The 15,396-nt window shown below is 51.8% G+C and overlaps 3 protein-coding genes across 6 annotated transcripts; 2 read left to right on the top strand and 1 right to left on the bottom strand.

The window, feature by feature from the left end:
• Positions 1–4,023: 4,023 nt before the first annotated feature.
• On the top strand, positions 4,024–10,202 carry Efna1 (ephrin A1). The gene is made up of 5 exons (XM_051198796.1): positions 4,024–4,218; positions 7,208–7,503; positions 8,909–8,974; positions 9,109–9,159; positions 9,331–10,202. The coding sequence occupies exons 1-5, from the start codon at positions 4,127–4,129 to the stop codon at positions 9,441–9,443; spliced, it is 618 nt and encodes a 205-aa protein (XP_051054753.1). The 5' UTR covers positions 4,024–4,126; the 3' UTR covers positions 9,444–10,202.
• Positions 10,203–11,307: 1,105 nt separating this feature from the next.
• Positions 11,308–13,841, top strand: Slc50a1 (solute carrier family 50 member 1). Of its 3 annotated transcripts, none has more exons than XM_051199077.1 (6): positions 11,308–11,333; positions 11,956–12,033; positions 12,146–12,269; positions 12,896–13,057; positions 13,287–13,406; positions 13,482–13,841. In XM_051199077.1, exons 1-6 carry the CDS (start codon positions 11,323–11,325, stop codon positions 13,581–13,583), a joined length of 597 nt encoding a protein of 198 aa, XP_051055034.1. In that variant the 5' UTR covers positions 11,308–11,322; the 3' UTR covers positions 13,584–13,841. The 3 variants fall into 3 exon arrangements, with proteins under 3 accessions (XP_051055034.1, XP_051055033.1, XP_051055035.1); XM_051199076.1 differs by lacking the exon at positions 11,308–11,333 and adding an exon at positions 11,546–11,712; XM_051199078.1 differs by lacking the exon at positions 11,308–11,333 and adding an exon at positions 11,547–11,693.
• A 795-nt stretch (positions 13,842–14,636) lies between these two features.
• On the bottom strand, positions 14,637–15,161 carry Dpm3 (dolichyl-phosphate mannosyltransferase subunit 3, regulatory). Of its 2 annotated transcripts, none has more exons than XM_051198794.1 (2): positions 15,107–15,161; positions 14,637–14,983 (listed from the first exon to the last, which is right to left on the bottom strand). In XM_051198794.1, the coding sequence occupies exon 2, from the start codon at positions 14,976–14,978 to the stop codon at positions 14,700–14,702; it is 279 nt and encodes a 92-aa protein (XP_051054751.1). In that variant the 5' UTR covers positions 14,979–14,983; positions 15,107–15,161; the 3' UTR covers positions 14,637–14,699. The 2 variants fall into 2 exon arrangements, with proteins under 2 accessions (XP_051054751.1, XP_051054752.1); XM_051198795.1 differs by having other exon boundaries at positions 15,077–15,120.
• Between the last annotated feature and the right edge of the window lie 235 nt (positions 15,162–15,396).

The following is a 15,396-nucleotide window of genomic DNA, read 5'->3' as shown; positions in this document are numbered from 1 at the left end:
GGGAAAGTCCTGTATTAATTACTCTTCTTACACTGTGACAAAATAACCAACAGCAGCAATGACCCATGGTTGGAGCACTGTGTACCACATCAGGGGAGGCTTGATGGCAGAGCAGGAGGTGGCTGGTCATGGGGCAGCTATAGTCAGAAAGCATCAAGAGACGAGTATGCCTCTTTGGTGCACTATCTCCTCTTTCAATCCAGGCTCCAGTACGTGGTGTGGTGTCACTGACATCCAGAGCAAACTTTCCTCTTCCTCTTCCCACTTCCCTTAACCCAAACCCTCACAGGCATTCCCAGAAATTGTCTCCTGCTGATGATCAAATATTAACCATCACACTCCCAACAGAAATGAGTCATCTTTATAATTCCATAAAAAGAAAGTGCTGGCCCTGGTGGTGTTTGTTTTATTGTTTTATTTTTCCACTCTTTTTAATGCATGCTTTTGCCTACATGAAGGTCTCTGCACCACTGGCATGCCCCTGTGTTCGGAAACTAGAAGAGGGCCCCACTCCCCCCCCCCCAGCACTCGGGACTGGAGTTACAAATGGTTGTGAGCCACTGTGTAGGTGCTTAGAATAGAGTTCTGGTCCTCAGGATGGACAGTTAAGGACCTTAACGACTATGCCATGTCTCCAGCCCTGTGACACACACCTTTAATCCCAGCACTTAGGAGGCAGAGGAAGGCAGATCTCTGTGAGTTTGAGGCCAGTCTGGTCTACATAATGCCTTCCAGGACACCCGTGGCATATTAGTGTTACCCTATCTCAAAAAAAAAAAAAAAAAAAAAAAAAAAAAAAGAAAGAAAAGAAAAGAAAAAGAAAGAAAGAGAAGAAAGCAAGTCAGCATCGTTATCACGTTATCAGAACCTTTCTTTCCCTCTCTATTTTAAAAACTAAACATTTTGTTCACATTACTAATAAAGTGAAAAATGGCATACACTGTGGTTTTCAAAATTACCTTCAGAGAGTAAGGCAGAAATGGCTCTAAGTTCAGGGCCCACTGTGCCGCTGCTGCACATAAATACCTAGAGATGCCCCATGGCAGCGGCTCTGGCCTCCCTATTCTGAAGAGTCAGACAAGCTGCTGAGTGGCTGTGGCTCCTTCAGTCTGGAAAAGTTGCCTGCGGGTGAGCAGTGCCCTCTGTGGAAGCAGGATCTCTCCACCCCCACCAAACACACCCGAAGTTAACCTGAGCCCTCAAAAATTCCCAGAAGGGATTCACAAAGGGGTTTTCCCCAGACAAACAGATACCTCATACATATTTGCCACTTAGCACAGATGTTTGCCTGGGGGTGGGAGTGTTGAGAGACAACGAAGGTACACACAACTTTAGGGTAACAGGTAGCCCCAAACAAAGCCAGACAGGCCAGGGCGAGCTAGAACTGGGATGCCCAGAAGGCCTGGATTTATTCTGTGTTCTGTTTGTGTGTCCCTTCTATCATTCGCGGCTGGGAATCACACAGAGCCTGAAACTCTCCTCTCCGCCCAGCAGACGGCGCAGCGTCTCCAGGAGCAAGGGGGTAGTGAGAATGTGTTGCGGGTCTGAGTTTCAGCAAGTCTGTTCTGCCAAGAGTATTTCCTCTACTACCCAATTCCAGGAAAACATATGCTCAAACATAAGTCCCTTGCCTCCTACGGGACTCCAGGTGGTCAATGACTTTATCTTAGCAAAGACTTCATCTCAGCCTCATCTTTGGGCTCTGCGTGCCAAGGAATAGCCAAAACAGATGAGCTACCCTCTCTCTAAAAGCGCAAATATATGGATAGGATCAAGGCCTGAAGTGACAATACTGGAGAGGGTCCCTAACCATGGTCTCTGGTCCCGGCGGTGCCAGGTTTCCGCCACCCCTCTCCACCCAGCTCTTTCCTGATAGACTCGGGCAGTCAGGAGGCAGACATGTCCTTGCCAAGCTGGGACCAGGGAGTGAACCTGCAGGAGGGAGCTGCGCAGCGTGGGATCCCAGTAGCAGCCAACGGAGGCGATCTGGCCCAAGGCAGTCTCGCCTAGAACAATCTTGGTTATTTTCTCTAAAGACGTACTACTGCCTAACCCCTCCGCGAATTTCTCAGCAGTCACGTTTACACCTTTATAGTGAGTAACCTCACTCAACAAACACTGGTGGGCTACTGTTCATGCTGGCGCCGGCAACACGATACAGAACAAAACAAAACCCTATGAAGCAAGGGAACTAGGAGAGGGTACTCGCACCACAAGGAGCACGTGGGGGACCTTCACCTAGGTGTTCCTCCAGATGAGCAAAAAGCGCGTGAGGCGCATCTCTAGGGCTGCTGATAAACTTCGGACCCGGCGGGAGGGGCGGGCCGCACCTTGGATCTGCGTGGGGCTCCAGCACGTCGCGTAGGGCAGGTGTGCTCGCGGGTGGCATGTGCTTGTGCAAAGTCGGACCCTGACCCAGGAGCGGGGTTACAGGGCGTGGCACCTAGTTGGAGCTCAGTAAATATTTATGGTGAGAGCGAGAAGTAGGGCCCACCTCCCGGAGGAGGAGGAAGGCCAGAGCCCTCCTCAACCCCAGGCTCCTCCCCAGAAAGGTCAGCACCGGACTGGCCGCGGCGTCCTGGCCCGGCGTAATTACAGGCTCTGCCGCCAGGCCTGGCCGTAAAAAACCAGGATGAAACGGCCTGGAAGCCCAGAAAGCTGGGCCAGAGTCGGCAAGGAGCCCCGGGTCCGCGGCTTGCCCTGATGCGCAGCCGCAGAGAAAGGGGTGGGGGCACTAAACCCCCGCCCCATCACACCCCGTAGGCACACAGCCACACACGCAAACTACCAAACACTCAGCTTTCAACTTTCCAGCTCCAGGAACGCACTCGAGCCTAATCAAACACCTGCCCGCCAGCTCCAACACAGGCGCAGACGCCGCCAACCCCTCTCCAGACAGCTGCTGATTCGAGAGGTGAATTCCTGCAAGGTTGTTTACATGGAGCGGGGGAGGGCATCTGAGCCTGGTACTGAAGTCCTGACGACTGGAACACCCAAGTCAGACTGAGCCAAACACAGCGGCTCAAACTACCCCTACTCCAGCCCACCCCCCCCTCATCCCCGCTGCACGCCCTAACACATTTCTCTTCTTCACACAGTTCACAAACATTAGCATACGTATGTCAGGCGTTTCACACGCTTCCGCACACATCCGCCATCACACGCATTTACACACGCCATATGTACAAGTGTCGGTTAGATTGTCACCCTTCATGACCATATTCCCACAGTCCATCTGTAAGAGGGCATTCTCTCGAGACACACGTGAGACATATAAACAGGTCATTAGTGTACTTTGGCGCTGTAAAAAAAAAAAAAAATTAAGAAGATCCCCTCGTGAGCCCAAGGGTCCTTCCTATCTGTTCCTCTCGCGCAAAGTACTGATGGACTGAGGCGCCCTTGGCCCTGGCCGCACACGTTACACACTTGATCACACACAGCGTCGCACTTTATTCCCGGCATCTAAGCGATGACACAATCTCTTGAACAAAGACAACATTGACAAACCCAACAAAAACAAACAGCCGCGTCTGTGTGGGGAGGGGCAGCCAAGCGCAGAGTCTGGGCGCGCGGGGCGGGGGGGGGGGCGGTCGCGAGTGAGTGTGAGAAGGCGAGTGCGCGGGTCTGGGTGTGAATCTCGGGGAAGGTGTGGGTATAGCCCCCCACTTCGCACCCTGGCAAGATTGGCGCCCCGCGCTGCAAAGCCGGGTCCTGTAGCCGCTGGTTCCCAGACCCACACGTGTGAGTTCTTCCCTTTTCCAGCTTGCGACTGCGCCCAGTCCCACAAAGCCTCACACAGACATCTCCCCTTCTCCCCCCGCAAGCGCTATGGGGGGGGATCTGCGCAGACCCTGGAACGCGCTCTGTCCCGGGGACACGGGAGTCCCCCCCCCCCTTCCCGAGCGTTTTCCCTTCCTCCACCTCCCTAGCCGTCAAGCCCTGGGGCAGCGCGCGCCGGGCGGGGCGGAGGCGGGGCGGGTGTCGGGCGGCGCCGGCCCAAAAGGCGGAGTCAAGCAGTGAAGAGGCCAGATTTGTGATCGCGGTGCCTACTGTACCGTGGAGAAGCCAGTGGGAACCCAACACTGCAGAGCTCTCGTCCCGGCCTGGCCCGGCCCGGCCCCACGCTATGGAGTTCCTCTGGGCCCCTCTCTTGGGTCTGTGCTGCAGTCTGGCCGCTGCTGACCGTCACATCGTCTTCTGGAACAGTTCAAATCCCAAGTAAGCCCCGAGACTCCCTCTGGCAGCCTGGGCGCCTGGTTGGCAAAGCCTTTCCTCAGGGTAACTGTCCCGGACACCCCCTGGCCTGAGCCTAGGAGAGGTGGCCGGGGTGGGGAGGATTCCGTAGCGCCCCACCTCCGTTTTACCTCCCTTAGTAACTGGCAACACCCGACCCTGGCAGAAACCTGCTCATGCCTGCTTGCACAGGCGCTCTTTCAGCCCTTCTCTCCTGCCCTCTGGCATCCCATCACTCTAAAGTAAGGATCTCATGCGAGTGTTCTTGCCTTGAGACTGTAACCCTGTCCTCCAGGGTTGTTTAAGTCCCCCACGAAACTTCTGTGCCCTCTCTTTTTGTGTGCCCCTTGAGCATTTGTGTCCTGACAGGCACCTACATCAAGAGTAAACACAATGCTCAGAGTCGCCCTGGGAAGACCCTTAGTGTAGGGGTCTAGGTTTCGGGTATTAGGTATTTATTCTGTATTTACGAAGACCCCAAAGAGTGCCCCAAGGGTTTTTGGGGGTGGCATAAATTAGGTACATGCTGTGCGTGGATAGACCGAGGGAGTGGCCAAGGTGGTCACACTAGGGAACTGGTGAGAGGAGGTGTCATCAGAAAGCTAGGGAGGGGCAGAGGGGTTTCACAGGGCTACAAAGGGCTAACAGGAAGGAGGTAATTTCTCCTGGGCAGGTTTTAGGGCTATGAAGCAAATGGTATTGGAAGGAAGACACTGTCAGACCCTTTGTTCTTGCCCTTGAGTTTCCTCAAGTTGTGAGAACAGTATTTGGACAAAACCTAAGAGGGGGTATGGTGGGAGTAGGAAAAGAGTCTAGTCCCTGAGGTGTGGGGTGCAAAATATCACTAAACCCCTCCCAGGTCCAGTGCGCCCACCCCCCCTTCCCGAGATAGATGCTGTGCCAGTTTCCTCCGGCATTGTGGCATTGCCTATTGAGGGTCTCTTGTCTAGGGCATGTCAGAGGGCAGCACAGAGCCACCTGCCAACCCTAAGGGCGATGTCTTCCAGGCCTTGGGGTTCCACCGCAGCCCGGCCAGCCCTTGAGCCTACCCCTTGCCTCCCTGACCTAGTGGAAAAGGGCAAAGTCCCTGTTTATGCCCATGCCAGGTGTTGGCTGAAGGAGGAGGAGGGGACAGGAAGCCATGAGTAGGGAGGGGGGAACTCTGGCCTTTTCCGTTCCCAAGCTCCCAGGTTTCCTCTCTTTCAGGAAGGGGCCTCTTCCTTGCCCCCTCCCTGTCTTCCCACCACGAATGTAGCCCCCCTTTCCAGATGAAGACTAAATATCACAGGCAGGCTAACTGGAGGAGACAGTACGCTTAAAAGTATCCCTCACTAAGTATGGCTTCAGCCCTGTCCTTCTGGGCGCACACGTACTCTGTCTTATTTACAGCTACAAGAAAGCCAGTCTTGAGTGGAAGCCATGGGCAGTCTCGCCAGGCCCAGCTTGGGGGAAGAGATGAGTTGGCAAAGAACAGGGCGGGTGTAGGGTTGGCATAGGTGACTCAGGGTAGTGGGCATTAGCCCTGGGATCTCCAGGCAGAGGCAATGTCAGAGAAGGTTGCCACTGTGAGCTGGGCCCTGGGCCCCCATGTTCCTGGAGAGACAGGCACACTGGCTATTCAGACTTCTCAGCTCCTAGAGGCCAGCACAGGGACAGTACTGGTCTGTCCCAGGGTCCTGGGGGGCTGCTTACATTTGACAAGGTGAATGTTCCCAGGCTCAAGAGTGTCTGGGCGGGTAGCAGAGGTAGATGAGGCATGAGTCAGTGCCCATCACGGGAATGGGGGAAAGACGCCAGGCCCAGAGCTGAAATACCTGTTCTGAAATGGCTCCTATGTTTATCTCTCCAGAGAGGAATTTTAAAAGCCTCCCTCTGCCTCTCTCTCTTTTCCCCAGGGTGGGGGAGGGGCCTGCTAAGCCTAGTTCTAGAGGCTGCAAGCTGTTGCAAGGCCAGGCCTCTAAAGGGTCACGATGACTGGGTAGTGGGTGGCCACCATGGAACCCCACCATCACCATGGGCACCACCCATGCCAAGCACTTGGATTTAAAGCAAATTGGCAGCCAGCTCTGCTGAGTCTCACTGGCAGTGCTTGGGAGAATTTAGAGAGGCTGACTGGCTTTCCTGATGGGGGAAGCACTTCCCCACTGCTAAGACCCTACCCAGGCTGGAGCCAGGTGTCTGGAGCTCAGGGGGAGGGGCTGGTGGGCAGTCAGGCTGGAGCCTGCACGGCTTGGGGTGGGGGGGGCTGACTGGGGGAAGGGAGCTGGCTCCACCTGGGGAGAAGGGAAAGGCAGGGGCAGGCTTGGGTCTAAGAGTTGCAGCAATTCATGGGGGAAGGTGGAATTGTGACTCTTGGAGATAAAAAAGACAGGGATGTTTGGGATGAGGAGAGCAGAGCATAAGTTTGAGTAACAAGAAAGGGAGGTTTGAGTAAACTGATAAGAATGGTTTTACTATCTGTGAGTCTGGGTTTGGACCAGGGGTTGGGTGCTGAAGTGTAGTGGAAATCTGAGAGACTCTGTGAGGGTCAGAGATAAGCAAGGGGTATGATGAGGGGCTCAGCAGCATGGCAGAGAGAGAGAGAGAGAGAGAGAGAGACCTTGGCTCCTAAATCCAGAATGGCCCAGACTGAAGTCTACTGGCATTTAAAAAAGCACCTGGGGAAACACACCAGGGAGCTGCAGAAATACTTAGAACTGCCTATCCTTGGGCAAATACTGGGTGTTCTAGAAGGTACTTTGGTACCTGAGAGATACTTAGTGGATGTTATTTGAAGAATGAGTAGGAGGTGATGGCAGCGAAGGTGCTGGAGGAAGGTGAAAGAAATCAACACCAGTACATACACAAGTTAAGATTTGGGGAAAGAATCTTTGGGGCTCCAGGTGAAATGTGGGGGTGATGTGACCATTTGGAAGCTCCAGGCTCAGGCCTGATTTCTGAGTGATCTGCTTCCTCCCACTCTGCATGGGCCCAGGTTCCGGGAGGAGGACTACACTGTGCATGTGCGGCTGAATGACTACTTAGACATCATCTGCCCACATTACGAGGACGACTCTGTGGCAGATGCTGCCAGAGAGCGGTATACCCTGTACATGGTGGAGCACCAGGAGTATGTGGCGTGCCAACCCCAGTCCAAGGACCAGGTCCGTTGGAAGTGTAACCAGCCTGGTGCCAAGCACGGCCCAGAGAAGCTATCCGAGAAATTCCAGCGCTTTACACCTTTCACCTTAGGCAAGGAGTTCAAGGAAGGACACAGCTACTACTACATCTGTGAGTACATACGGGACAGGTCACAGAGCACTGGTGGCCTGGGTGCTTGCTTCATGGGGAGCCAAATTGCATAGAGTCCCCTCTTTTCCAAGTCTAAACTCGGTCTTCTCTCATGATGTGGAACAAGCTCAGGTGTCCTAGGCACTCTATTTGGCACATTGGTACAAAATTATTAAAACCCTCCTAGCCCCTGTCTTCAAGGAAGCTGGGAAGGAACCCATACAAATCATCAGGTCAATAGGAAGTGTGATGTGATAGACATGAACACAGGTACTTGGGAAAATGACTGAGTATGGAATGAGCCAGGCAGTGGCACATGGATGAAGGGAGAGTGACTGATTGTGGAGCTCCTGGGATGACAGGCATACAAGAAATAGCGGCGGGCTTGGAAAGTGGATAGGACAGATTTTTGGAGCCCATGTATTAGTAAGAGTCTAAACTTCCTCCTGAGGGTGGCAGAAACACACTGATGAATCCTGAGAGTTACAAGGTCCAGGCTCTGTGAAGGCTAGATCCAGGGCTCATTCTGTGGCTGAGTCTAGGCCAGCATGGAAGAAATGGGCCCAGGGAAAGGGAAGTTACACTGTGAATACTTCACCCAATTTGAGGCTGGGAGTCATGAGAGATGGAATGTGTGTATGGAAGGGACACTCTCCTCGTTCCTGTCACTGCCATTGCTAAAGTTGAGTGTTGTTCCAGAGGAGGAGAGGTGGGACTAAACATTGATCAGAAAGCAGGCAAAAACTGAAGGTAAACGTCAAGCTCAGGCTAGGCATGGTGGCTCACACCTATAATCCAGGCACTCAGGAGACTGAGTGAATTCAAGGGCAACCTGGGCTACAGACAAGGTTTCAGGTCAGAGTACACTACAGTGAGACTGTGCCTAAAAAACTGAACAAGCTGGACAGTGGTGGCACACACCTTTAACTTCAAAAAAAAAAAAAAAAAAAAAAAAAAAACAAGAAAACAAAAAAAAAGAAAAAAAAGAAAAAAAGAAAGAAAGAAAGAAAGAAAGCAAAGAAAATCGGCCTTATTTAGCATGCAGTGTAGAAGCAAGATGGAAGGCAAGAACTGACTCCCAATAATATGTGTGCCCTGTCTTTCACACATATGCTATGACACACCCTGAAGAGGAAGAAAAACTAAAAATAATAATAAAGGTTGGGTATGGTGTTGAGTGCTTTTATCCAGCACTCAGGAGACAGATGCAGGTAGATTTTTTTTATGAGTTTGATGCTAGCCTGTTCTACATAACAAGTCTTAGGGCAGCCAATGCTATATAGTGAAATCTTAAATAAATAATTAGTTAAAGTAGGCAGGGCACTGAGCAAGCAGACTCAAATTCGAACTCACGTCTTCTGCTAGCAAAGGCTCTTTCCTAACATCCTGTCTACTTATTTTACAGCCAAACCTATCCACCATCAGGAAAACCAGTGCTTGAAGTTGAAGGTGACTGTCAATGGCAAAATCAGTGAGTGTCAGGCCCTATGGATGCCTCCTTCTACCCGTGCCTCATGAGCGTGGTCTAGTAGTCTGGGATGGGGTGCGAGTTGCTTCTCTGCCTCCTGTTGCAATACCTGATCTACTTCTATTCTTATCTTTCAGCTCATAGTCCGCAGGCCCATGCCAATTCTCAGGAGAAGAGACTTCCAGCAGGTATGGGGCTAGAGTCCATGGGCCTGGGTCACAGGAATGGGTTTGCTAAAAGAAGCTGGGGGCTGGAAGTGGCTCCTTTGCCACACAGGGCTGGCTATGTCCTGTTTGGTTGGAGTCAGTGCAAATAGTGGCGCCTCTTCACTTGCCGGTCTTTACCTTCTCACTCTGCAGATGACCCGGAGGTTCAAGTTCTGCACAGCATCGGTCAGAGCGCTGCTCCCCGGCTCTTCCCGTTAGTCTGGGCTGTGCTGCTCCTGCCGCTGCTGCTCCTGCAAACTCAGTGAAGATGGATGCTTCACCTGCTTAAGGATTGGAACTGGGCTAAGGGTGGGGATAAGCACCCCAAAGCTCCGGCCCTGGGAATCACTCCCACTACATGCACAAGCTGCCACCCTGAAGCCTCAGAAGGTTCAGTATTAAGGGTTTTGACCCAAAGGAGTTCAACCAGCCTGACTGCCATTCCTGCCTCCACTTCAGAGGGATGGAGAAAGAAGTGAGGACAGTCCTTTCCCTGCCATTTCTACCTTCAAGCCAAAGAAACAAGCTGTGTAGTCTGGACCATTTAAGGGCCCAGCGGGAAATGAGCTGGAATGGCCTGAGGTCATGCAGTTGGACACTAAAGACACCTTTCCCCGAGGAAGCCATGATGTCCAGATGAACTCACTGAAGGAAGAGCTTGAGACAGCTTCCTGCGTGGGAGCCAGGTACAGGAGAAGCAGCATGCTTGGGCTGACCCAGCATCTCTGCAAGGTTTCCGCCTGCCGAGCTGCCAGAGAGGTTTGTAGCCAGGCACTGACTGCATCCTCCCCATCCTGCGGGCGGCATTCCCTGGAGCTGTGCCAATACGAGGACTATGCTGGTTTTAGCGTATAGCTGTAAGGGCAGTGCCCATGTGTACAGTCTGTGTAGAATGTAGCTTAAAGGGCAGGGCCCACATGTACAGTGTCTGTATATAAACATCTGTGTCTGCTCATTTCTACAACTGGGGTTTTTTATACAGTGTTGTTGGATTCATAATAAAGTAATGTTTTTGGTTTTTTGAACATGTGTTTCTGTCCCTCTATGTTGATTTATGACCATATAGTCCCTACTGTGTGTTAGGCTCAGTTCAACCCCAGAAGCAACTGGGGCTGGCATGGTGCACACCTATAATCCCAGCTACTCGCCAGATGATGGTGGCCCTTTCCTTTAATCGTAGTGCTCAGGAGGAAGAGGCAGGAGGATCTCTGTGAGTTCAAGGCCAGCCTGGTCTACAAATCGAGTTCCAGGACAGACTCCAAAGCTACATGGAGAAACTCTGTGTTGAAAGGCAAAAAAAAAAAATAGAGTGAGTGCTAACTGCTAACCTACTATATGTAAGCCCTGGGTTAAATTCTTAGCAGCACAGAGCATAAGCACCGGCATGGCGCGTGGTTCATGCCTGTAATCCCAGCATTCAGAAGGTTGAGCAAGAAGACTGCCAAAATTTCAATGCCAGTCTGGGTTATAGTGAGACCTTGCTCACAAATAACAAATAAGTAAATAACTAAAAGATGAAAATAAGTAAATGGCTAGGATCAAGGGGAAAAAAGATATAAGACACAACTTGGTCTTCATTTCTTTCTCTTTCTAAAAAGCATGGCTTCTTACCAGGCCAAAGGGAGGGAGGGTATTCCCTCCCCCGGGGTTCTGCAGGAGAATTCTCTGTAGTGGTCTGCTGGATTCCTTTCTGCACCCCTTTCTGTTAAGCTCCTCCCGTCCCACCCCTATCCCACTCTCCTCAGCCTCAAGCGCATGGCTTTGGCATACCACACAGGTACTCATGCTGTCTGGGTGAGTCAGGGAGCTGGATGCCAGATGAAGCATGTGCACAGCCCCACCAGCAGAGCTGCGTGGGAGGCTGGGAGGGAAAGTTCCCAGCAGCGAGTATGTTGGAACAGGGGGCCAGGGTAGGGTTGTCCATGGAGAGGACAGGTTGTGTAAGGGAGCACATCTGAAGGAAGATGGCAAGGCCTGGCAATTCCTGCTATTTAAGAGACAGGCTAAAAAGGTTTCAATAACCTGCAGGGAAACCTCCCAAGGTTCTGATAAGGTGTCATGAAGACTGGGTGGGATTAAATTTGGTGTTTGTCTTCTGGCATACAAGGGCATATAGGAACACAGAAGTTGAAGCTAGTGGTCTAGATGACCCAAGGGTAGGTAGAGTGTGAGGAGGGGCCATGTGGGGGACAAATGCATGGTCCTTATTAAAAACATTAAGAGCAATCCGAAGGGGAAGCTCAGGAACCAGGCCCGCACATAACTGCAAACCACCCCGTCAGCATGCAGCGTTGGTGTGGCAGGGGCCCCAGTTCCGGTGCAGTTCTGGCGGTGCAGTTCTGGCGAGGGCGGGTTCCGGCGCCGGTCCGCGGGGAGGGGCGGGGCTTCGCGGGCGCCAGCTCTGGGCCTAAAAAGCTAGTGCACAGCCCTGGGAGAGGGAACCGACTCCGGTGGGATGGAGGCGGGCGGCGTGGCAGACTCTTTCCTTTCCGGTGCTTGCGTGCTCTTCACCCTGGGCATGTTCTCCACTGGCCTGTGAGAGCGCGGATGAACTGGGCTGGGGAATAGGACCAGGAAATCAGGAAAGCAAAGTGGTCAGGAGACGTGGCTACAATTTCTAGCCAGAATGAAAGTGAATAGGGTTGGGTGATCTGGGGTGCTAGAGCGAGGCTGGCCCCTCGGCCTGAGCGGGGAGATCTGCTTGTCGTTCAGGGTGGGTAACAAGCCCTGAGGAATCTGCTACCCATTCCTAATAATTCCCTTTGGGTCCCCTTCCAGCTCGGACCTCAGGCACATGCAGAGGACACGGAGCGTGGACAGCATCCAGTTCCTGCCTTTTCTCACCACGGATGTCAAGTGAGAGTATTGTTGGCTGTGCTGGGAAAGGCTGAGGGAGGCACAAGAGGTCCCTGGGGACCCCCTGCCACATCCAGCCCCTTGGACGACCGTAATCCCCCTCCCCTCACAGTAACCTGGGCTGGCTGAGTTATGGAGTCTTGAAGGGAGATGGGACCCTCATCATCGTCAATACCGTGGGCGCTGTGCTTCAGACGCTTTATATCCTGGCATATCTGCACTACAGTCCTCAGAAGGTAGAGGCCCTCCCTTGTACCCACCTCTGCTGCTCGCTCACCCTGCCATGTTAGCAGACACTGTTTCCTGGAAGACTAGTAGGACGGCATTACTTCCTTTTCCTAGAAGGCCCTACTGGTTCTCTTTCCCATGTAGCCAGTCCTACAAAATACACACACAGCCACCCATTGTCCCCTTGCTCACAGGGCTGGTGGCTTACCTAGCCCAACAGTGTCAGGGTTATCCTATTCTCTCCAACAGGCTGGGGAGAAAAGGCTATACTGTCTCTGATAGTTCCTTTAGGGATCTATTCACTTTCATTCTGACTAGAAATTGTAGCCACGTCTCTTGACCACTTTGTTTTCCTGATTTCCTGGTCCTATTCCAGTGGCTAAGAATGGCCATTAGTTCTGCTTTCCCATCAATCACAAAAACATTCATTAGTCTCTTATTGTATGTGTGAGGCTCACGTGAAAAGATAATTTTCCCTTCCTTCAAGTAATTGGTGAGATAGAGTCTGGCATGAATGAAGGCTGAGATAAGAGTTGAGTTCCCCATTAAAGCATGGACGAAGACAGGATGAAGCAATCCCAGCAGAGAAATCAGTGCTCTGGTACAGATGCAAATAAGACACTTCTCCCTGCAGCATGCTGTGCTCCTGCAGACTGCAGCCCTGCTGGGGGTCCTGCTCCTGGGCTATGGCTACTTTTGGCTTCTGGTGCCAGACCTTGAAGCACGGCTTCAGCAGCTAGGTCTCTTCTGCAGTGTCTTTACCATCAGCATGTACCTCTCACCACTGGCAGACTTGGTGAGTGGGGGTGGCCACAAGGTAGGGGAAATCAGAAGGCTAGGCTCCCTTAGGAAGAAAGACCCAGCTCCTGGAAGGAGGCCAGGCGGTAGAGGTGGGTGAGTGAGATGCAGGAGAGAGCTGGGTCAAAGGTCAGAGGGCTTTGGGTAACCCCCCCACCCCAGGAAATTCTTAGGCTGGGGTTCAGGAATGGTCCTATGAACCTGAACCCGGAGTGCTTTTGCCACAGGCCAAGATCATTCAGACTAAATCAACCCAGCGTCTCTCCTTCTCACTCACCATCGCCACCCTCCTTTCCTCCACCTCTTGGTCCATCTATGGGTTTCGACTCAGAGACCCATACATCACGGTAAGATCCTGGATGGGACAAGGAGTCTACTAAGCAGAAACTAGTTCCTGTCTTAAAGAAGCTTTTTGATTGCAGGTGCCCAATCTTCCAGGAATCCTTACCAGCCTGATCCGCCTTGGGCTTTTCTGCAAGTATCCCCCAGAACATGACAGGAAATATCGCCTTCTGCAAACCTGACCACAGCCACCTTAGGGCCAATGTGATACCAAAGAGCTCCTGTTTTTGCTGGTCCTCCTGACCAATTCCACGGATGCAATAGGTTGTGAGAAAAAGGCTGATTTTGAAAATAGAGGGATCAAAGAAAGACTTTACATAAATCAGATGGGACCTATGAGATGAAATCAGTTTTTTAAGAAAGAGATTATCTTTTCTCATTCTGGAGGCTGAGGTGGTATCTTTAGAATGTGCCTTAAAATAAAGTCGTCTCCACCCTTGCTTGTAGGGTTTGTGCTTTCTTCATGATTCTCAACCTTTCTGGTGGGTCTAACGACTGGGTTTCTAGGATTGGCTCAGAAAAGTTATTTGAAAGAACTAGAAGTTACAAAGACCCAGAAGAACCTAAAAAGTAAATAACTTGAAAGTTTGGTATCCATACATCTTGCCCAGCCTTGTGTGGGATGTAATCCCAGCATTTAAAAGGTTGAGGCAGATTCTGGTGGTGGCTCATGCCTTTAATCCTAGCACTTGGGAGGGAGGCAGAGGCAGGCAGATCTCTGACTTAAGGCTAGCCTAGTCTACGGAGGAGTTCTAGGACAGTCACAAAGAAACTCCCGTTTGAACAAAACAAAACAAGTAAACTAAAAGGTTGAGGCAGGAGGGCAAGGTTGAGGGCAGCCTGGGCAATATTGCAAGTTGTAGGCCAAGTTGGACTACTTAGTAAAACCATCTAAACAAATAAACTAAACATGTTTGGGGAAGTAGCTCGGTTGAGGGCTTACATGTTTGAAGCCCAGTAGGTTTGATTCCCCAGCATCACATAATCTAGTCATGTTGGGTTAGCCTGTAACTAGAGATCAGAGGTAAAGAATCAAAATCATCCAAGTCCATATGTCTGTTTTCGAGACCAGTCTGGGATACATGAGGTCCAATTTAAAACAAAAAAGTCTGAAGAGACAGATTACCCGCAAAATGCAAAGCTAAAGCCTGGGAAGGTCGCTCTCCAGCCTCGCACTTGACTTCTGATATATAGAAACCCCAGTACCTTTCCTCCATACTCAAAACTAAACCAGGTTAGAAAATAAAACTTCACTTTAATAGGGAATGAGGATGTCCAGACAGGAATGGGTGAAAGTGTCAGAAGTGTAGCCCCCTGCGGGCTAAATCTGCTCGCGCCTCTAGGATCTGGCTCTGCAGCTCTCGGGCGGCGTCTTCGCAGTCGTGAAATGTGGCTACACGATAGCCCACAGTGCCCAGGGCATAGCAGCCAGCGGACACCAGCAGGTAGGCAGGCAGTGGCCATAGGACCTCCCGGCAGGGGAAAGGCAGTTCCAGGCCCAGAGCTCCCATGGTCAGGGCAGCCCAGGCAGAGCCCAAGAGCGCCAGTCCCCAAAGCCACTGGGTTAACTTCGTCATGGTCCCTGCAAGGAGAAAAATCAAGGCTAGCGATGCTTTCTACCATTACCCGCTCTGCACCTGAAACTCATTCCCAGCCACCACCCCCATCTTTTCACCTTTCCACTAAGCCCGCCACCTAAACGTACCTCTGAGCGTCGCGCTGACAAAGTCCACATCAGCGCCTGGAAGTCCTCTTCTATTCCCGCCCTTCCTCCGCATTACCTTCTGGGAACTGTAGTTCTCATGACAACTCTTGGGGAACTTCCGGCTGCGCTCAGGTCCAGGAAGGGTATGCAGACTGTGCTTCGAAAATTGCAGGCTAAACCCAGAGGAGTTATGCGCTGCTTTTTCTGGGGACTCAGATCTAGGCTGGCTGGATTTTGTGGAAAGTCTGAGGATACGACAAAACGTTGCAGTAAAATGGGAATGTAATATC

The sequence above is a fragment of the Phodopus roborovskii genome, unplaced genomic scaffold (genome assembly GCF_943737965.1).
Source record: "Phodopus roborovskii unplaced genomic scaffold, PHOROB, whole genome shotgun sequence".
Taxonomy (NCBI): domain Eukaryota; kingdom Metazoa; phylum Chordata; class Mammalia; order Rodentia; family Cricetidae; genus Phodopus; species Phodopus roborovskii.
This window is presented reverse-complemented; position numbering and strand designations above follow the sequence as displayed.